Genomic DNA, 22,366 nt, shown 5'->3' on the forward strand with positions numbered 1-22,366 from the left:
CGTAACTTGAGCAGATGTGGTCTGTGCTCCTGCTGGTGCGGATGATGTTGATGATCTGCATCGCTTCTTAGAGTCTTCCCCCCCCATCCCCCTCCCTCCCCCCTCTCCATATTTAAAGAGCTGCTCTGGCGATGGACAACGAAGTACACTTTTTATTTCGAATTTCCACCCCCAGGCATTGGATAGCAATAAATAATGAAATAAATAATAAAATGCTTCATGAAATAAATAATGAAATGGAGACGAAGCCAAAGAAGAAGAAGAAGGCTTCGAATGTTTCAAATGTTGGCACAAAGTCTGGCAGCGGGTTTGCTTCACTTGTTTATTGAATCGGGTTTTTTTTCTCTCTCTCTTCTGCATATGCGGATAGCTGCCCTCGAGTGCGTGAATGTGATGGGGGCATCTTCACTGCTGGATGGGTCACGAAAGGTGGGGGGGCGGAGGGAGGGGTTTGCCCCCCCCCCCACACCTCCAACCCAATATTACTTTACGGACAACATTACTTTAACTCATATTATTTTGTTCTTTCGGGAAAGTCACGTAGATGGAAAAAAAATGGAAAAAACCCACGACGTTTCGATCGCAACACAAACAGTCGTCGTCATGACGACCGCTTGTGTTGCGATCGAAACATCGTGGTTTTTATTTTATTTATATCATTTTTTATGTTTTTATTCACTTTATCATTATCTTGCTATCTATCTGACTTTACCGAAAGAACCAAATACTATGAATTCCTGCAGTCACGAAAGTTTTAAAGTCAAAATTACTTTTAACTCGTCTCAGCCTTCCACAGAACCCTTCCCCCCACCCTTCTATCAGAAGCGAGAAGCAAATTCCATCTCACCTCCACACGTGTGCGGACCCCTGCGAGACAGCGTTCTCCGTTCATGCGTTAGCGCCGTCCGTCAGCCACTCCAGCCCAGAGGTCGCAACCGAGTACCCGATACCCGTACTCTACCCGATACCCGGCTACCCGTACCTACCCGGTACCCGTTTGCGACCCTGGTGCGGCCGGGTACGGGTACGGGTAGGCCGTGAGTCACTGATGAGTCTCCGTTTGTCATTCATTTCCCAACGTCTTGTCTCTTCTCACAATTCAAGATCCTAGAATCAACCCACCCGCGCCTGCAACATGGCTTCATCCTAGAGGTCGCAATCAGGTACCCGATACCCGTACCCTACCCGATACCCGGCCGGGTACGGGTAGCCGGGTATGGTACGGGTACCCGATTGCGACCCTGGTGTGGCCGGGTACGGGTAAGGAATCAAAACCCGTTTGCGACCTCTGCTCCAGCCTCACGCTTTTATTGATCTTTGGAGTCGATCCACTGTGAGAAAAGGGGTGGCAGGGGGGGAGTGCTGAAACCCCCGGCGAAATGGATCAAAAGGTGTTGAGCAAAATATTCAAGAGATCCCCCAAAAAAACCCGAGAGCGCGTAGGACGACTTGCGATCTTGCTCCGACCGCCAGCCGGCGGCTTCCACAGCGGTGCGAATTAAACACTTCCAAAAGACGAGCGCAGAACGAATGGGAAGCGTCGCGTTTCATCCGTGAGGTTAGCGTGATTTTTCATCCCCCCTCCCGCTTTGATTTGTGCACGCGTGTAGCACGGGTAAGGGGGGGGGGTCGTGCTAGAGAACGGCCCGCGGAAGGTGATATGACTGAACCAATTCCGAGGTCCCTTAAGCCTGAAATTCAAGCGATTTCTTAGCCGCGCTGTGTTAAGACATGTGTGGGGAAGAGATCATTTCAGGTCACATGGTGTGCTGCGAGGGGCATCATGCATATCCCGTTAAATTAATCCACTAATTGGTTACGTCCCCCCCCCCCACACACACACACTGTGTGCGGGTCGTAGGGGTTATTTGACCATACTTCACCATACTTGGTTGGTGAAGACAGAGAGCATTGGATGTGGAGGTGTGGAAGTGCAGTACAGTACAACAATGGAATTTACTGAACTGCTGTCCACTACGCAGCTCTGCAGTCTAAAGCCTATAACACCTGGTATGCATGGTGGTCGCTCATCCAAGCAGAGTGCAGTTCAATCCGAGATCGCAATCCGATATCTCAATCCGAGATCGGGCACGTTTCGGGTCACTTGGTCCCAGGCTAAGCGAGAGAGGAGGAGTTAAGGTCCAGAAAAACACATGTCATGTTATTATATGGGTGGATTTTTGTTTAGCAGTATTTTTCAGTCATTGGTTATACCCGGACTGAGACCATCAGCTCCCTTGCACGCCAGATCCCCGGTTCAATCGCGGGGGGTCTCCGTGTCTCACTCAAAAGTATGTTCCACACAAGCGTCGTTCGTTGCTTCGGGTGTTTGCCCATCTTATTTGGGGGGGGGGGTGTTATTTATTTTTTCTTTTACTGTTAATGGAAACTTCAGGGTCCAGAGATTTTCCATGCATTCATTTCCTTCTGAAACCTACAGGGACTAGAATAATATTTGCAATGATCATTAGTCACAGCCCTCTGTCAATCTATTGTTGAATGAAGGCCGGCCTCCCCACGCCCTGTCAATCATGGGGGGGGGGAGGGGGGGAGTGGTTAACCATACTTCACCAAGCTGGTCAGTGCGCGTTGGTGAAGCCATGGATGGGGGGACCATTATTTACCAGTCCCAGATGTCACTCAACAATGTATGCCAACAGGGGCTGAGTGTGAAGCGAAAACTTAGTACATACTGAATAGATGATATGTCAACGTGAAAACATGTAATGTGATGTTGTTGCCTGTGATCTGCCGAACTCAACAGGCATTGTTTCTGTAACTGATCCTTATCTCCCGTAATGTGCTACCGTCCACCCTACAGCTTCGTGTTTGTTATGTTGAAGTCCAAAGCATCCGAACCAAAAACATTTTGTTTTCCAATTCTACTCAACTATTTGTTTTATTTTTACCTGATAAGGTCCACTGAGCTGTATAGCTCTTTTTCGCAAGCGACCTGACCACAAATGATAACTCAACCAAGTGGCTTATCACGTGGAAATGTATAGCAGTCAACTACTCTTAAACGCAAATTTATAAATGTGGGTGGGGGGGGAGGAAACCGGAAGAACCGCAGAAAATCCACTTGACCACGGGGAGAAAGACACCGCAAACTACAAATATATACAGCAGACGTCAGGGATCGACATCGAACCAACGACCTCCTGTATACCGGGCGAAGTAGTTAACATCTCGACACCGCGACGCCTATGACCAAATCACCCGAAATGCACCCAACCTCGACAAATCTCCAAAAACAAAGCCGGGATGAGCCAGGATAGTGCTGGAATTGGACCACTGACCAAGCATTCCGGGTCGCTATAATAGGACGGTTATGGCATTGCGTGATGGTCGTCAGAAAGCGGTGCGGCAAATTCCATGGCTTGTACGGTACTTCTGTGCTCCCTCGCATATGCTCCCACGCCTTCACCAACCCATGCTGACCAGCGTGATGAAGTATGGTCCGATGGCCTCAACGACCAGATCGCCGTGCGGAGGTGCTCACCCGGCACTGGATTGAGATGGAGCTACAGTAACGTCATTGCGTCCGAGAAATATTTCATGTTCATATTTTAAAGCGCTTAATTTGCTGATTCTGGGTTGGCAGTGCTGCAAAGGCACAAGCGACGTTTCTTAAATTGAATTCTTAGCAGGCCCGATGGTCGTCAACTCGTATCTACTCCATCTCTCCGGCCTCCGTGTGTCTACTATGAAGGAGGGGCATCGCTCGAAACGTCGCCAATTATATATTTTCCCCTTTTAAAGCCACACACTTGTATTTTATTATTTGTATATACTGTATGTTAATAGGAACGTATACTGTACATATAAAAACACTTAATTCAATTACTGATGAAAACAACTGCCCACACGGCTCACCATTACTCACACACGTGCGTGGCGTTAAAGTGATTTTGTGGTGCGGAATTGGCATCGTGCTGCGGCGTTCCAGCGCGATTAGCGCACGCGCTTAACAACGCGAGCCAAACCCAATCGAGGCTCCCTTAACGGACAGGCTTGGCCAGCGTGCTGCCCTTAAAATCCTGCAATCTAAATTTATTTGCAAACACAGGCGGCCAACTTCAAGGGTGTATATGTACGTTAACTGTGTGTTAGCCGACTCTCTGCATTGCATTGCATTACATTTCCAAAAAAATGCTAAGTTTGTTTTTCTCAATACCAGACTTGCTGGGTCTTTCCTCCACACAGCTCTCTCATTGACATGCTCATTTATCTGCTCCAGCAGTCCCACACCTCTCTCTCTCTGATCCCCCCCCCCTCTCTCTCTATTTAAGACCACGACACAGAGGCATTGGGTCTCTGTGTGTCTATGTTGTGTGTCTCTCTCTGTGTGTCTCTGTGTTGTCTCTCTCTCTCTCTGTGTGTTTGTGTGTCTGTCTGTGTGTCTGTGTTTTGTCTCTCTCTCAAATTTAGTTCTACCTGATGACGACTGCTTGTGTTGCAGTCGAAACGTCGTACTCTATTATTTTATTGATTTTCTTTCTACGTGACTTTACCGAAAGAGCCAAAGACGTGTATATGTTGTTCATCAGTCGACGAAGCGCCACCCGTTCTCAATGCAGCAATGACTGAAGGCCTCCCCCACGCCAGTGTCGCTCACAGGATGATTGTTTTTATTTTTCAGGCCAGTCTCCCCCACTTAGGTCAGTGCGGGCTCGTTAAGGGGGTGAGGGCAGGATCCGTTTTGATATCGCCCCGCCACTCGATGTTGGCCGTGGCCGGGCATCCAACTCTGGTCCGCTGGGTTTAGGGCGCGTCCATAAATGACGTCACGCGATTTTGGACGATTTCCCCCCCCCCCTCGTCACACGGCGTCACAAAAATTCAAACCCCCCCTCAAATATGACGTCACAAAGCTCTGACCCCCCCCCCCCCCAAAACCATATTTCCATTTTGAAAATAAAACATGCTTCAAATCGCTTTAAACTGTTGTCATTGTAGTGCGCATTTAATGTGGCGATGCACTCTAATGTTGTAGGAGTATTGTTATAACAATTAGTGATGTTATAACAATTATATATTTATTTAAAGTTGCGCATTTTGATGTGACGTCACATTTCTCACCCTCCCCCCCGCTCGTCACACATCGTCACAAATGTCTGAACCCCCCCCCCACCCAGGTGCGTGACGTCATTTATGGACGGCCCCTTCTCGCGCGACGGGCTATAACCGCTGTCACTACACTGAACTTTATTTGACCAGGTAAGGACGACTCAGCTACGCAGCTCTTTTTCAGAAGCGACCTGGCCGCAAATTATAGCTCAACGAAGTGGCTCGTCGCGTGGAAATGTCTCGCAGCCAAACACTCTGAGCGCGTGTTAATAAATGTCCCCCGCTCCACGCCCACACGTATTTAAACCAATCAATGTCGGCAGCAGAGCTGCGTTATTGCCACATATCTGATAACACTGGTCAACAACAAAAAAACATGTAATTCTGGCCTGGACTTTTGCAGCTGTTGTAGACTAATTTCAGGGTGCTGATTCCAAATCTGATCTCAGATTTGCTCTATCACATTTCATTTTTATGCTATCGGCATACCCCATTTTCATTGATTTTACCCGAAATTAACTCTGTCACTTATGATTGCAAGTTGTTGCGAGTCAGTGACTGCTTTAGTGTTAAAATATGGTGCTGTATTTTTAGGATAGTGTGTTTATAATATCATTTTATGTAGATATCCACATTTATTTAATATTTTTCTTCTGCAGTTTTTATTGAAAATGCAATATTTGATATCTCAAAAACCTGATGTGATAGACAAAAACTGATGCCAGATTTGAAATCAGCACCCCAAAATTACCTTAAAACCGTTGGAATACCTTATGCCAAAAAAAGTGTGTTGACCAGTGTTATCAATGAAGTACTTTATTGATGTGTAAAATACCCGCTTGGATGGGCGGCTGCCGTGCGTAACAGGTGCTATAGGCCTCGAGCCAACGTAGCGGGCAGCAGAGGGCAGTGTCGCAGTGTTCATCCGACATCACCAAACCGGCACGGACCAGCGTGGTGAAATATGGTCAAATAACACCCCCCCCCCCCCAGAATCCGGGCCCTCATCCAGCAGTGGATTGACAGAATGACTGCGTTCGTGCATTCGAACGTGAGTGCTGCACTGGCTGCAGTGCTACGTAAGAAGAAGGGGGCTGAACCACGCAAGAACCGCAGAGCTCGGGGTATGTTTGTTTGCCCCCATTCTGCACGTAGCGTGATCAGGTGACGCCTGCGGCCACCAGAGGGCGCTACATTAAACACATAGAATACACGTGAAAATATATACAGACACAGACACAATTTCAACCGAGAGGATGGTTATAGATTCAGCAACCATTGGAAAGATGTCATCAACCACTTAGGGTCATGACTTGACTTGTGTTTTCTTGTCAATCAACCTCCACCGTCAGCAGTGTGGTGTGTGGAGCGGGGTGCAGTCTTTTCCTGGCGGCCCTTTGCTGCATTGGCATTGCTGCTGCATTGACATTGCCGCTGCATTGGAATTGTTGCTGCATTGGCATTGCTGCTGCATTGGCATTGCCGCTGCATTGGCATTGTTGCTGCATTGGGATTGCTGCTACATTGGCATTGCCGAATTGGCATTGCTGCTGCATTGGCATTGCTGCTGCATTGGCATTGTCGCTACATTGGCATTGCTGCTGCATTGGCATTGCTGCCCCGCCCATGCTGTTGGTGCTGCTCATACACTTGGGCTACGACCATCTCCAAACCTTTATAAACAGTTTGCCTTTAGAGGCTGACTCTTTTGCCTGATGACGACCGCTTGTGTTGCGATCGAAACGTCGTGGTATTTTTTATCACTTTATTTTTATTATTTCTATCTACGTGACTTTACCGAAAGAACCAAATAATAATAGCCATTTTATTTAATTTTTAGGTATAAGCAATTACGAAATAACACTTACTACCCAGGAACAAAAATTGTGTTCCATAGTGTTATAATCGATTATTTATTCGAATCGCCCACTATTCGGTTGACTCGCCGAATCGTTACATCTTTACAATTCTAAGACAATGATCGCCTGTATTCGGAAAAGCCTCACTGAGTCTCAGGAGGCTGAGGTTTTTCTGGAGAGTCCTTGTTACATTGATGTGTTTGGCCATTTGCTTTAAACATGCGAAAATTTGGCTTCGTGTGGAGCTGAAGCCACAGTGTCTGGGGCAAACCCAACACGCAAGCGAGTGAACAACGCTGAAAGCAAAACTCCGCACAGCTGCATTCAAGAAGAATCTAGCTGATGTTCTCCATAGCACATTTGTAATCAGTGGTGGTGGTGCTGGTGATGATCTATCTCAGGCGTGCCGGTTCTGTTGGTGGTTATGGTGGTGCTGCTGGTGCTGGTGATGATTGATCAATGTTGCTGGAACTCAGGCGTGCCGGTTCTAGTGGTGGTTGTGGTGGTGGTGCTGGTGATGACTGATCAATGTTTCTGGATTTCAGGCGTGCCGGTTCTGGTTGCGGTTATGGTGCTGCTGGTGGTGCTGGTGATGATTGATCAATGTTGCTGGAACTCAGGCGTGCCGGCACGATTATGTGCGGCGATATATTTTTAAAAATAGCTTGGACACACACTTCTCTCATTCACTGGGTCTGCTGGTCACGAATCACAGCTGTAGCAGGGTCGCGGCTGTCACGTCTTGTCCCCGCAGCTGCTGTATCTCTCCGCAGAAACAAAAACACCTTCACCATACCGGCCAACAACACCCTCCGATCTCGAAGGTTCCCAGAAGCTAAGCCACCGTTTCGCCTGCGCGGCACTTGGATTGGGGTTCCCCGACAGCACCACCACCGCGGGTTGACCAGGTGTTGCGATTTACGGACAGAAGATGGCAGTGTTTGAGTGACACCGATGGTTGTGGACAGAATTCTGTTTGATTCGTTGCTGTACTTTCTTTTTTTGTGTGGTGGGGGTGGGCTTTTGTCATCGTTTTAGAGACCCATGTCGCGGACACTTGCAAATGAGACTCATCCTGGTGTCACGAGTTATTTGGCTTAGCACATCACCTTGAATGTTGGAGCCCCCTCGTGTGACGCGCGGTAAGTCTTCTCTGGGTTCAACAAAAGATGGAAAATCGGCCCACAGCATCCCAGTATGGCAGGACCCTCCATGAAGCGGTCTTGAGACTCTGTTGAACGACTGACGTTCAATGCAACCAGTTACTAATGGGGTAGCGCTTCCCACCCACCAGACGATATTGCATTGTATGTAAGTATGTTGAACTTTTTCTACGCCGTACGTAGCCGACGGTGCTAATTGGAGGTGCGGGGGAAGGACAAACAAACGAAACACCAAACGCATTTCTCAATAAATTAGTTTTAAATTTAGATTTAAGAGTGCATCGCTCCAGTGGCTTCCTAATATCGGTAGGAAGATCATTTAGCGCCTCCATGGGAAACGTGAACCCATCGCGTTACAGCGTTATAACTAAACTCACAGCATATTGCCAAGCGACTGCTCATCTTGTTTTAATTAATGTAGCGCCTTGACCGTGGAATCCGACCAGCCGTGTCGGTAATGGGGGTTGTTTGATGCACACTTCGCCACGCTGGTCAGCGCGAGTTGGTGAACGCGTGAGTCGCAAGGCGGCTCAGACCGGTTCCCTCGCCACTGATGTGAGACGTTATCGGGAACGGAACTCAGGTCCGAAGAGGTGAGAGAGGGGAGGGGGACAGCACGACCCGCGACTTCGCTTGAGACGGGGCCGCAGTCACGCGAGACCTCGAAACCTCCCACCCCGAGCGATATCTCTGCGTCACTGCCCAAGCGTCTTAGCCGCGCTTATCGGGTACTAGAGTGGCAGCAGCGCTGCGTTTCTAAAAATAGAGCGCGCCTCAGTCGCTTCTGTCACCGACAGGAGTGACAGGAGTGAGTGCATCGCGCGTGTGTGTGCGCGTTTGTTAATTGCTGCACCCTCCCACCCTCCCCCCTGAAGTCGAATGTCCCATTCGGCTCCTGCAAAATGCGTAGAGAGAAATAAGCAGTGCTCCTTCTATCAGAGTTGTGTTTTTTGTTTGCATTCCGACCGCAGGTATTGTGGTCAATGCAAACATGACTCCTTGTAAAAAAGGTGTCAGTTTTGTTGCCAGAGAAAAGGGTAAAAAAACAATTATCAGTGCTCCTGCTGTTTGTTTCACCTAATTACGGTTGCTTGTGTTGCGATCGAAACGTCGTGATCTGTTAATTTTCTATCTACGTGACTTTACCGAAAGAACCAAAGAGTATAGAAATTTTAAAAAAGGAAACACTGAGAGGCGACTTTCTTGGCATGACGTTGAAAGCCGGGCAGAGTGAACGCGCCGATGAGAGAACACATGCAGGTTTTAAAATATAATTCAAACTGTTTGATTTAAAGTTTTCGTGACTGCAGGGATTCATATTCTTGGTCACGTAGAAGGGAAATAATAAAATACTAAAAAGAAAACAATTACATTCTCACGACGTTTCGATTGCAACACAAGCAATCATCATCAGGTGTGAAAACCACAAATTTTCTTGCCGTGGTTTTCACACCTGATGACGATTGCTTGTGTTGCAATCAAAACGTCGTGAGAATTTGATTGTTTTATTTGTATTATTTTATTATTTCCCTTCTACCTGACTTCACCGAAGCAACCAAGAATATCGTTCAAACTGTTGAGTCAAGCTGGGGCTTGGGGGGGCAGGACGCGTCGCGGCCAGAAGGGTTGATGGGCCGGAGTTCTCGAGGCGCGTGACGGCAGTGACTCTTCCGAGAGGAGGACACCCTCCGGGGTCACGAGGCGAGGCGATGCGAGGTCAAGGCGTGTGCAGGACCGAGAGGGTGCACGCTCCGCTCGTGAGTTAAAGTTCAGGATCAGCTATCGTGCTGTGACGGTTCCACCTGAAGACGGAAGCTTGTGTTGCCTCCGAAACGTCGTGATTTTTATTTTATTTGTATTTTACTTTTATTAATTGTAATTTTTTTACCTACGTGACTTTACCGAAAACACCTAAGAATAAGAGCCGGCTTTGTTGGTGCGGCGGTGGAGGTGGGTGTTGGGGGTGGGCTTCATCCAGCAGTGGATTGACCACGACTGCTGATACGATGCTACCGGTGCTGCTGATAACGACTCCGATTTGGCTGCTCGTAATGGCAAAGTTGCCAAGGCGGGACCCGAGAGAGAGAGAGGGGTCGCAAATTTGCGCACTCCCCTCGGCACGCGCGCGTGTCCCGTGCAACAGGGAGCGCTGCGGAGAGCGAGAGGGAGGGGTCGTGGTGGTGGTGATGGTGGTGATGATGGCGATGGTGGTGGTTGTTAGAAGGGCGGGGGGGGGAGAGAGAATGCGCTCATTGTTGAGTTAGCGCTCCAACGTCGAGCGCACAAAGACTCGGGCGCGCTACAATGCGCGCTTTTATAGCGGCCTCGCCACTCCGCTTGCTCTCGACGTCAGGCGACGGAAGTTGCGAGGGGGCCACTTCGCTCGATTTGGCCACGGCAGAAGCGAAGTAAAGCAAAGCGCCACCACACCTCCCTCCCCGATCACACCCCCCTCCCCCCAGCCCCCACCGCCGGAGTCTAAGTCTCCGTAATCTTCGCGAGCTGCGCTCCTCCTCGGTCCGTACCGCCGACTTCGAGAGGCCGAGCGATCGAGCGAGCAGATCATCATCATCAGCAGCAGCAGGCAGCCAGCAATGGCTCCAGGGACGGCGGCCGAGAAATCGAAGCACGACTACCAAGGTGAGTGATGAGACAGCCTCCCATCGTCGTCGTCGTGAATTGGCAGCAAAGGCGGTGCGTGAGATTTCCCTCTGCGCTTTCAAATCCGTTGCGTCACGGCTACTTGCGAAGAAGTCGCGCCTTGTCAGTTTGATTGTCATGATGATGATGATGATTTCAAATGCTGATGATTGTGCTTTTTGCGGTTGTGGCGCTAGTTGCTGCTGTTGCTTCATTGCTGTTCTCTCTGCCGCAGATTGTTTACGTGTGGCGGTTGTAATAATTAAGTCGTAATGAATTATTATTATAATTCAAAGTTACAAGCCCGTGCTACCACGCACGCTAATCCGGTCTTTCTTTCCCGTGTTACGCGCTGCTGACCGCCGCCACCGATGCGACGCGTCGCGTGCCCTGTGGAATGCCCTGTACACCACCCTCGTCAAGCCGAGACCGTGACGATAAAAAACAACAACTCCCTGCCACGACCACGGAACATGACTGCTACAAAGTAGTGCGCTATGAAGGAGGGCCATTGCCCAAAACGTCGCCTTTGCTGTTACAAAGGAGTTTGGCCGAACACAATTTGAAGGACACGTTTCGTCTGCTTAGTTATTTGCTTATGTCTGTCCGTCGGTGTGTCTGTGACTCGGGGGGGGGGGGGGGGGTCACGATAACTTTCGTAAGGATCCAATATCAACAAAATTGTCCTCTATGATGCAGCTGCCTTGCGTGGTGGTGGCGTCTCCTGGTTCTCTGCCATCTTTCGCCGTAAGTTACCTTGTTCCATACTCTTTGGTTCTTTCGGTAAAGTCACGTAGGTAGAAAAATAATAGATCACGACGTTTCGATCGCAAAACAAGCAATCGTCATCAGGTGGGACAACCACAGCAAGTGTTGCTGTGGTCATCAGCTGTCCCACCTGATGACGATTGCTTGTGTTGCGATCGAAACGTCGTGTGATCTATTATTTTTCTACCTACGTGACTTTACCGAAAGAACCAACGAGTATGGATTCCTGCAGTCACGAAAGCTTCAATTGAAGATCGTCATTTGTTTTGTTTCGCCACCGGTCTCTTTCTAGGCGGGAAAGCTTTCGGGAAGTTGAAGGCGGCACAGGACGATCGACTGGAGGTCATCAACAAGGTCATTGCGCTTCTGCTCGACCGAACCATCCGCCGCCGCCGTAGCGGAACGTCTGTGATGACGACGCAACGTAGTTCTGCCGATGATCTAACCGCGTTGTAAGGTAATAGGCGCAGGACCCTGCGATAGGGGACCTCCGCTTCGAGTCGGCTCTCTCGAGAGAGAGGCGCCTCCCTCCCCAGTCGGGTATTTGACCTACTCATCCACGTAAACCATTCATGAGACAGCGACACGCGTGGGAAGGTGGGCGAACGCCATTGAACTCACCACCAGTTGAGCAGTACAACGTGATTGTGGGCATTTCCAGGAATTAATCAATGGCTCATTACCATTTGACCACTGTTTCCACCCAGCCGCCCTCCACCCCCCGCCATGCAAACTGCCTTCCACTCCAGTGGACACCATTGTCCTTTCTCCCTTATGAATTCCCTTGGCTTACCAATGAATAGGGAGATCACCACCTTCCGATGCTGCTCATACGGTCTGGGAATTGTCTTGACAGGTTCGCTCGCTGTCACTAATCGCTACTGCCGCAGAATCCTGCAAATAATTACTTCTAAACGTGTTTTAAGCCAGCGCACGGCATCTACCTCATATATAATGATAATTTACAGACATTTGTCAATCCACTGCTGGATGAATCCCTCCCCCCCCCCCCACGCCGTATCGGCCGTGGGAGTTTGACCATACTTCACCAAGCTGGCCAGCGTGGGTTACTGAAGGGGGCTGTGTTTCACAACCGATTGAGATATCACCCGCTACTGCGATTAGCTGTGGCCGGGAATCGAACGCAGGTGCCCAATATCATAGCTGCAGCGTTGCCAACCACTGTGCCACCGCTCCATATCATACATATAAACTAAACTACTTTTTGTATTTTACCAGGTAAGGCCCACTGAGCTATACAGCTCTTGTTCAGAAGCCACATGGCCACACATCATAGCCCAAGGAAGCGGCTTATCACGTGTACATTTTTATCAGCCGAATACTCGAATCGCCTGTGAATTCTAAATGTGGAGGGAAAATAATCGGAGGACCTGGAGAAAAATCCACGCGACCACGGAGAGAGAGACATGCAAACTCCAAATGTACAGACGTCTGAATCTGGATCGAACCCACGACCTCCTGTATACCAGGCGAGGTAGTTAACATCTCCTATCCACTGTGATGATGATGAGAGAGACACGCAACCTCCAAATCTACAGCAGGCGTCAGAATATGGATCGAACCCACTACCTCCTGTATACCAGGCGAGGTAGTTAACATCTCGCTCCCGCGGTGCCACTAATTTCCATTAGTTGTTCTAATTCAGTACTTAAAGTAATTAAGCCTGAGCTCATCGCCTTTGTGCACTGCCATGTCATCACTCCACAGCGTCTACAGATATCTGAATAAGATTGACACAGCATAAACACATTCCTGCGGAGGGAGCTGGTAGGAACGTTGGGTTTCTCGGTCAATGGCCAGGGTCAACGGCGGCGTGGTGTATTCCGCAAATATGCCCGACTGTGAGGGCGGGCACAAGCCGGCGTGAGTAGGTTAAACGTTGAGTTTTATAATGGCACCACGGGGTGACCAGCCCCTCCCCACCCAAACCCACCCCTCCCACCTGCCACCCAGCCCCAACCTCCCCACTCAGCCCCTTCCCACCCAGCCCCTCCACACCCTCCCCACCAAGCCCCTCCCCACCCTCCCCTCCCCACCCAGCCCCACCCTCCCCACCCAGCCCCTCCCCACCCTCCCGTCCCCACCCAGCCCCTCCCTCCCCACCTAGCCCCTCCCTGCACGACGGACGGACAGACACAATAATCCCATGTGGGCTGGTGTAACCAGAAGGTTTCTACCAGTAACATGTTGTAGCTGTTTGCATAACTTAACAATCGGGTTCCTTTTCATTGCGGCCCATCCGTATATAACAGGAGGGTTGCCCTTGTGTGTGTGTGCATGCGCGTGTTTGTGTGGGTGCTGGCGACCCACCCCCTCGTGAACCGTTCCGGCCTTCATAGGTGCTCACTAACAGCACTTACCCCAACAGTCTGTTCAGGCTATACGGGGGATCTTTGTCTTTGTGTGAAAGTACAGTAAATGAGTTTGTCTTCCACGAATTTGGAAACACAGCGGGTAGAAGGGACAATTGGATGTTCACTGTCACCAGTGGGGGACTGTGACTTGAAATCGGCCCAGGTGTTTGTAAGCGAACACACCGGGATACCCAAATTGCCGTGTGCGATCTCATTGACCGCATTTGGGGCTGTGTCCATAAAAAAACTAAACGAGTGGCTGGTTAGGAGGAAGAATCTTTTGGGGCTGCCCGAATATTGAGAGCGTACACAAGCAATGAAGCGTACACATTAGAGGTAATCAAATATTTAAAAATAAATATTTTTTTATTTCCCTCTGATCACACTTGCAATTCTCCCACACAGACCGGCCCCACCGGCCATTTGCTGCCCTATGGCCATAGTCCGGGCCTCACTGTCACCTTAGAACTTTAGACAGGCCACATCTCCCGTGCCCCCTGTTGGGCCCTCAAAACACGCCTCGCGGGCTTCCCTTTGGCGACTCAACGTGAGCCCCCCGTGGCTCCTTGCCACCAAAACTTAATTTACGAAAAGAAAATCCTTCCCATGCCCTCCGTTGATCTCGCCAGAGCGGTTGTGCAACAGGTTTCAATTAGAGTGCCTTTAATGATTACACGGCGGTCGGTAGCGGTGCGGCAGAGTTGGGTTTCACACGCGCGTCCTAATCGTGCCAAGTGCGAGTCGCTGGTCGTTGGTGAAGTGACTGTGAAAGGCCCGGCACGTGAAGAACCTCACTCACATGAATAAAAAAAAACAACACAACATGTTCAACTTTGCATAGGCAATGCATTCGTTGGGGATGCTAATGCGGATCATCTACTGTAGGCCTATTACTTAAACGCTTTAATCGGTTGCCTTACGCTGCAGATTATGTAAAGGTGGCCCCGTCTATTTTGGCTGGAACGCGTGTGCGTGTGCATGCCTCCACTTAGGAATTCATGGAAGATGAATTTTACCAAGATGTGGACGACCTCGCCGAAAAGCTGGAGTCCTACAAAGGTGCGTGTCAAGATGTTTGTTGTAAAGTCACCGTTCGCTTACACACGTCGCGTCTCCTCGGCGGGAATAACCATATTCTGATGTCCATGCTTTTGTTTTTTTCTCTCTCTCTCTTTCTCTAAATATCAGAAAAATTTCTCGACTTCGACTTGAACGATGAAGAAGAAATTGGTGAGGAGCTTGGCATTTCAATTACGTGAACTCTTTGACTCACTCGTGTTGATGTTGCATTCCTGGCATGTGTACATATATATACAACTACCCCCACAACATTAATGCCAGAGCTGTGACGACACACATCCCACCCTCCCACGCTCCGGGGAAATTGATATCCCCCCGCCACCACCACCACCACCACCCCTCTATTGGATAGCTCGCCACGCAGTCGCCATGCAGCCATTGACTCTCATCTGCCCAGTGGATCTCAGCACAGTCGCGCTATCAATGGCACGCTTTGTACCGTGCCACTGCTTAAACAGTGAACACAGGCGTAGGGGTGGAATGATTAACTCCGGCATATACGCTTATGTAATAGAAATCGTGGGGAGCGGTCGCGTAGTGGTTATCGCGGCCGCGCCACGAACCCAGAGACCCGCGTTCGACTCTCGCTCACGGCCAACATCAGTGACGAATATCTGAACCGCTCGTGGGCTTCCCCTAGGTGGATTCAGTCTAAAATGAGAACCTGGTACGGTGCGTAAAACATCGACCACTGGGGGAGACAAAGGCCACCCCCTCCTGTGCCGTGCCGCCCTTTATAAGTGCTCGCTAACCGCACCTGCCCCAACAGTCTGTTAAAGGCAATACCTGGTGGAGGGGGGTGGGGGGGGGGAATCTTTGTCTTTTGCTTCACGCGTATGTCCTTTCACGTCACTCCCTGCCAACATTTCAACTCATCGTCCTCTGTGTATCCAGCAGACATCTCTAATGAGATTACAACAAAACAGTAGGAGGCGACCGCGAGATGGACGGGTCAATGATTAAAAAAATCGAGCTGGCAGACACCATTCCACGTCCGAAATGAAGATTCCCGCGCACAAGCGGAGCCCCGCGGGGGCTTCCAGCAACATTCGCCCGCGACGCGGCTAAACTGGCGACGCGCGTGGCTCCATCGATTGACCCCGGCACATGCCATGCGAGGCCGGAGGCTGACGCGGTGGTGTTGTTGGTGGCCCCCGGCGTTCTCTCCCGTGCTCCCGAGCGCAGACCTGATGGCGCTGAAGAAGATGCTGGAGCGCGTGGGCACGCCGCGCACGCACCTCGAGCTGAAGAAGATCATCGCCGAGGTGACGACGGGCAACAGCGACTGCATCGGCTACCGCGACTTCCTGGCGCTGATGCTGGGCAAGCGGTCGGCCGTTCTCAAACTGTAAGCGTGCCAAGTAGCGGTGGCAGAGGATGCCTTGAATGTCGTCGTTATGTCATCATCGTCGTCATCACCATCGTCTTCGACATCATCTTCAAGATCGCCGTCGTCTTCGCCAGACCATCAATACCGCCGATTGTATTGCCATCGTCATCTCTGACATCAATGTCGTCTTCACCGTCATCATCATCGCTTTTATTTCCATCATCATCGATCATCGTGGGCGGCAGCGCGTTCGCCGCTTGTTGCTGCAGAGGTTCGCGGTTTGAATTCAGCGGCCGCCCTGGTTATTACTGCGAGTGTATCGACCGAAATATGTTAAAGATCATCTGAAGTCGTTCGCAAAATTAGGCCATCGTGTGCCAAAGTCAGGGTCCAAATTTTGCCAGATTTGAAAATGACCCATAAATTATCAAATTGTGAGAACATGCAAACTGCAAATATACAGCAGGCTTCAGGGTCGGGATCGAACCCACCGCCTCCTGCATACCAGGCGAGGGAGTGAACATCTCATCGCCACCGCTGCACCCCAGTCGTGTAATGATTTACTCCCTACAGCATTTCCACGAATTGTCTCAATTTGAGGTCACGATTGGATTTCAGGAGTTAAAAAAAAAATCTGGCATAATACATTTCTTCTTTTTTTCCCATTCCGCGTGTAGTTCTGTTTGCTCCATTAGCCTGAAAACGTGAAAAAAAGCAGCAAGTTGTTTTGCAAATATTTCCACTCCACATGATGCGTAAACATCAATCCTCGTGTAAATCTGGCACGCATGTCGTAAGCGTACGACTATCAATTCGAATCCGCGAATCGATGCATCACATACAATCCCAACAACCACCGCCATCTGAATCATCGAACAATCGAGGGTCGTTAAATCGACGTCCCTCACGTCGATTCTCCCAGGGGAACACAGATTTACTGTTCCTGCGTGGGTGGGTGGTGGGCACGGGGCGAATGTTTTCACAGCATTTTGCGACGCGTTTGGAAACATTCCCCTCTCCGAATCACGCCGAGACGCACGCGTCAACGTTTTTCTGCAGAGAGACTTCTTAATGTAGCTCGCAGATGTCGGAGCACTCGGCACGCCGCCTTTCTCAAACTTGGGGCGACATTTGTTTCACACAGGAGCAGAGCCTGCACCGCCACGCATCGCTGCCGCTGATGGTGATGATGATGATAATGCCGTGGCTTTGGTCAGATGGTGCGCACCCACGCGGCCCCTTGCCACACGCGTGTGTGTGCGTGTGCGCGCACGCGTGGTGTGCGTGCGTGCCTGCGGGTATACGGTTGGCTGATTTATGATTTCCTGCGTGTGCCTGGCTGTGCTAGTCGCTGGGCTCGACATGGTTTCGCCTATTGAATTAGCTTCGCGCGAGCACAGATGTATATCATGAGCCTGCCTTCAATGATTCACTTTAGTCGTTTCATGCCACACTTTAGTTGCGTGCGGAATGTGGTCGGTGGCAAGCGCATTCCACTGCTGGATGAAAGCCTCCCCTATACCGCGCGGGTCACTTGACCATAGAATGGAAGTAATAAAATAATAAAAAATAAAACATAATAAAATAATTCTCACGACGTTTCGGCCACAACGCAAAAAGCCGTCCTCAGGTGAAGACCAGGTCTGTCTTCCCGACAGACCTGGCCTTCACCTTCTACGCGACTTTACCGAAAGAACCAAGAAGATGAATCCCTGCAGTCACGAAAGCTTTAAATCGAAATTTCACTTGACCATACTTCCCCGCTTTGATCAGTGCCGGCTGGAAGTGGGGAGCATAGACCTAAACGCGCGGGAGTGCAGTGCGACAAAATGATGTTGCCGCACTGCCCAACGCATAGCCGCACAGAAGCCTATAGCACCCTATCGATGCGGTGGAGGTCACACATCCGAACACCGCCCAGGCTGAACCCCCTGCTTAGCTTCTGAGGTCTGTTGAGACGGGAGATGATTGGGTCATCGGCAACGGTGACGTAGCCACCGACGTTCTGGCGTGGGTGTCGACAAACAGCTTGGAGCGGTAAAGATTGACGCATTGATCTCCGCCCCCCCCCCCCCGCATTGACCGTCACTCACAAGCACGTACACAAGCCAAGCCACTTGCACGTTCAACCGAACTAACAACGTCACACGGGGATGCTGCCGTGGTGAAATGTCTGTCCAGCGCGCGTGGGCACACAACGGCCCGGCAGTTCGTCGATGGGCAGGTCGCGTGCGGTGAGGTCAAGTCTGGGTGCTTCCGTCTGTGCCAGAGTGGAAGAGAAGGCCAAAAAATGACCCTATTACCTTAGAACTTTCGTGACCGCAGGATGTCATATTCTATGGTTCTTTCGGTAAAGTCACGTAGATAGAAAAAATAAAACAATAAGATGACAAGAAAATTAAATTAAAATAAACTAAATAATTTTTTTTTAAAAACATCACGACGTTTCAATCGCATGGACCGCTTGTGTTGCGATCGAAACGTCGTGATGTTTTTTTAAAATGTTTATTTAGTTTATTTTAATTTAATTTTTTTGTCATCTTATTGTTTTATTTTTTCTATCTACGTGACTTTACCGAAAGAACCGTGGAGCCGACCCAATAATAATAACCACCTCTATTTTATAAAGCGCCAAGGTATTTCAAAGCGCCGTACATAAAAATTAAACTGGGCTCACAAATAAAGATCAAATGTAAGCAAAATAGGAAGCTAAAAATACCAACACCAATGTCAGTGCCTACTCTCGAAATTCCAATCAAATGAAGAACCACTAAAAAAAATCCATCCACGTGGGCACTGGCACGTGTGCATAGAGAGAGTGGGGGGCAGGGGGGGGGCACTTGCTAGCACCGCCTCTCGTTCCGCGGGCCCTCTCTGCCCGCAGTGGTGTGGGGGGCGAGCCGAACTATTGCTGCAGGGCTGCCCCCTTTACGTTTACGTGGCCACGAGTGCCACCGTGGGTCGTGGGGATAACGGCGGTTGAGCGGCGTAATTGGGATTCATCGCAGCAGCTCCCCCCCCCCCCCCATCTGAAAGCGTTGCCTCGATGGGAAACGTCGCCTCCGTGCCGGTTGGCCCCCGTGAACTCGGCAGGCTGCCGCCGCGCGATAAGTCCGGCAAGAAAAAAACGCTGAGGCCACCTCCTTGTGAGCGAACGCGAAGCGCTGAAATGTCTTATCTCGTGCTTGAAAGGTTAAAAAACTAAATTAACTGAAGAGCTAAACGGGAATAATAATTGACTTAGAGCTTTCGTGACTGCAGGAATTCATATTCTTTGGGCTTTTCGGTATATTTTTTCCTGCCTCAGCAGCTCTCCCGCTATATTTTTTCACCTGATGACGATTGCTTGTGTTGCGATCGAAACGTCGTGATATTTTTATATTTTTTTGAATTTTCTATCTACGTGGCTTTACCGAAAGACCCAAAGAATGGGAATAATAACGTGGCCCCTTTCGTTTAAAAAATGCGAAAAATGTGCAGCGTGCCTTAACGGCGTCTGTCTCTTTGGCATGGTGCTCTTTTGAAAATAAAAAATCTAACAATAATAAAGATAACATTAAAATAACAGGGGGAGCAGGGGGAATTGAGGCTACAGGGCCACATTTGAAGTCATCCACCGCCGATGTTAGCTGTGGCCAGGAATCTAACTCGCGTCGCTGTTGTTCTGATGGCAGCGCGCTCACCGCCGCACCACTGCTACACCATTAAAATGTACAAATGTGCACGTGCACATTGCAACAAATGCTGAGTCGACTGCTACAGCGGCGCGACCTTCAATCCAGCCAACCAAGCGACCTTCATTCCCCTTGCCCGCCGTGCACATCGCCTATCTACAAAGAGGCATTGCCATTGCACCACGGACGGGTCGCCGTGAATGTTTGGTAAACGAATTTGGGCTGGTTTACTTCGGAGCCGTTCAAGGACGTGGTTAGTTGGAGCCGGCTTGACCGGGTCTCGGCGCGACGTGGCGCGTGCCAGCCCGTGTTACCCCCTCCCTGAAAACCGCCTGACCCAACACGAAGGTCATTCGAGTGTGCGACACTCACGCTGGCAGGCAACCCGCTCCGACGTTTCCCCGCTCTTCCCTCGGGCCGCCGCTGTAGCCAAGAAAGCCAAGCCTGCAACAGTCGTCGGAATTGTCCCACCGCAGGAGAACGGGTTGTTTCCCTCTTTTTTGGGGGGGGGCCGTAGGGTGACGCGGGAGCCAAGACCAAACGCTTGGCGCAAGTGTCCCTTCGAGCGTGAACTTTAATCGTACGCCTCCGCTCGTCAGTTTCGCAAAAAAAACAAAAACGTGGGTCGTTGGGTTCGTAGCGCAGCGTCGCGCTAACCGCTACACCACCGCTCCCCAGCACCACACACACGCACACACAAACACGTGCGTGCAGCGAGCGCACTAACGTCTCTGGTGCGTGCCCGTTTGCAGGATCATGCTGTTCGAGGGGAAGGGATGCGGTGAAAATTCCAAGCCGAGCGGTCCTCCTCCGAAGCGAGACTTGGCAAGCCTGCCCTAGAGCCCACCATGGATGCGCCCTGAGATCGCTCGTTTGGGGGTGGTTTGGGGGGGGGGGTGAGATCGGGGAAATATAAAATGTGTCGTTAACCCGCCACGAAACCGACACACGGCCAATTGGTGAGATTTGTCACGTCGACAAAGCGTGCCGATCAGTTACCACTTCGGCACAGCGGGCGTGTAAGCACTCACAACAGTTACAGTTTGAGTACGACGTTTTGGCTGGTGGGTGATCACAACCAGCTTCATCGAGCGATTAGCCAGAATTGCGAATGAGTCTTCCTGTTTCGAGGTTTTAAATAGAGGGGTGAAGGTGATGCCTATTAGGGAGGGTGGGGGACTTTAAGCGTGCGAGCAGCCGACGCTGGCACGCCCGTAATATTTGTCTCTGCAGTCACCGGTTACGCTCATCGGGTTTTCTGTGCCCCATTGCAACGCACCACGGAACACGTGGCCGCGATTGTTTTCAACGGCGGAAAAACATTTCCTCCGCCAACAAGCGGTGAATAATGTTGTTAGCAGTCCCCTTCGAGCGCACAGGAAATGCGATAAATTTAACGGGGAGAAAAGCTGGAGAAAATATCGCCGTTTTTTTTATGTGTTTCTTTTTTCAACCTTAGCTTCTTTCTATAAAGCATCAATAATTATTATTTCCATTAGTGAAAAGCAATGTTATAACGTAATTATATTTTAACGATGTAGTAAATATATGAGTTCTGTGATTACGGTAAGCTAGACGCTATCGCCTATTTTTACATCAGCTGTTCTAAAAGATTTCAATGGGACCAATCCGTGGCAGCGTGGAGCACGTTTTGATATCCGCTCAGCAGAATTTTTTTCGGCGGAGTTTTAATTTTCCACACGTGCGGAGAGGCATTTACACCGCTGCGACTACACCGCCGCTCTAAAGCAAAACGAAAATTGTTCCTGTACGGGACTTTGGGCGATTCCGCAGATTTCTCAGGCGATGGGTGAACGATAAACGCGAGACTTCAGCGCGTGTGCGTGAAAACGCTCGCGAAAGTCCGTGGTGAAGGTGAGCGACTGGACGCCTACAATCCCAGGGGCTCTTGAGATCAAACGCGGAGTCCCCGATACGTACATCTGCTGTGGAGGCGCTGACCACGGGCAGTGGTGGGGAACATTGACAATACGCACACTGTGTTGGGATTCAGTCCTTGCTGGTAATTGATATCCTTCCCAACAGTTCAATCAGCAAACGGGCCGTGACTGGAGCAGGCCCTGCACCTACCCAGCAGTAATGTCGCGGTCAGCAGTGTACATAGTTTTTGCTATTAACATGGTATGGCAAGGCCCAACTATGACATGGAGGGTCTAGGGTGGGTTCAGGTCACATTTTCAAGAAGAAGTCGACACTATGGAAAAATCTATATTTAAAAAAATGCGTTTTAGTTGTATCGATCGCGTGAAACATTTACTCTTAAAGACTACTTTTAGATGGTTTGATGATATGATAAGTAAACTGTTTATTATAAGCCCGTACCGCTGTGACTGTTTGACCTCGATTGTGTTAGTAGTGCTGTGTAAATAAAGAAAGTATTTAATTA

At 49.9% G+C, this 22,366-nt stretch overlaps 1 protein-coding gene across 1 annotated transcript; it reads left to right on the plus strand.

Annotated features, from left to right (window-relative positions):
- Positions 1–10,495: 10,495 nt before the first annotated feature.
- LOC144724292 (allograft inflammatory factor 1-like) lies at positions 10,496–22,366 on the plus strand. Its single transcript, XM_078603278.1, has 6 exons — positions 10,496–10,732; positions 11,793–11,854; positions 14,868–14,934; positions 15,064–15,105; positions 16,141–16,303; positions 20,712–22,366. Exons 1-6 carry the CDS (start codon positions 10,687–10,689, stop codon positions 20,797–20,799), a joined length of 468 nt encoding a protein of 155 aa, XP_078459404.1. The 5' UTR covers positions 10,496–10,686; the 3' UTR covers positions 20,800–22,366.

This window comes from Lampetra planeri, chromosome 20, assembly GCF_965212315.1.
Source record: "Lampetra planeri chromosome 20, kcLamPlan1.2.h2, whole genome shotgun sequence".
Taxonomy (NCBI): domain Eukaryota; kingdom Metazoa; phylum Chordata; class Hyperoartia; order Petromyzontiformes; family Petromyzontidae; genus Lampetra; species Lampetra planeri.

Excerpts from the sequence above, each read along its gene's own strand:
- LOC144724292 (XM_078603278.1), top strand. The coding sequence starts at position 10,687 with ATGGCTCCAGGGACGGCGGCCGAGAAATCGAAGCACGACTACCAAG. Across the intron at positions 10,733-11,792 it reads ATCGAAGCACGACTACCAAG|GCGGGAAAGCTTTCGGGAAG; the intron begins GTGAGTGATGAG and ends GTCTCTTTCTAG. Across the intron at positions 14,935-15,063 it reads AAAGCTGGAGTCCTACAAAG|AAAAATTTCTCGACTTCGAC; the intron begins GTGCGTGTCAAG and ends TCTAAATATCAG.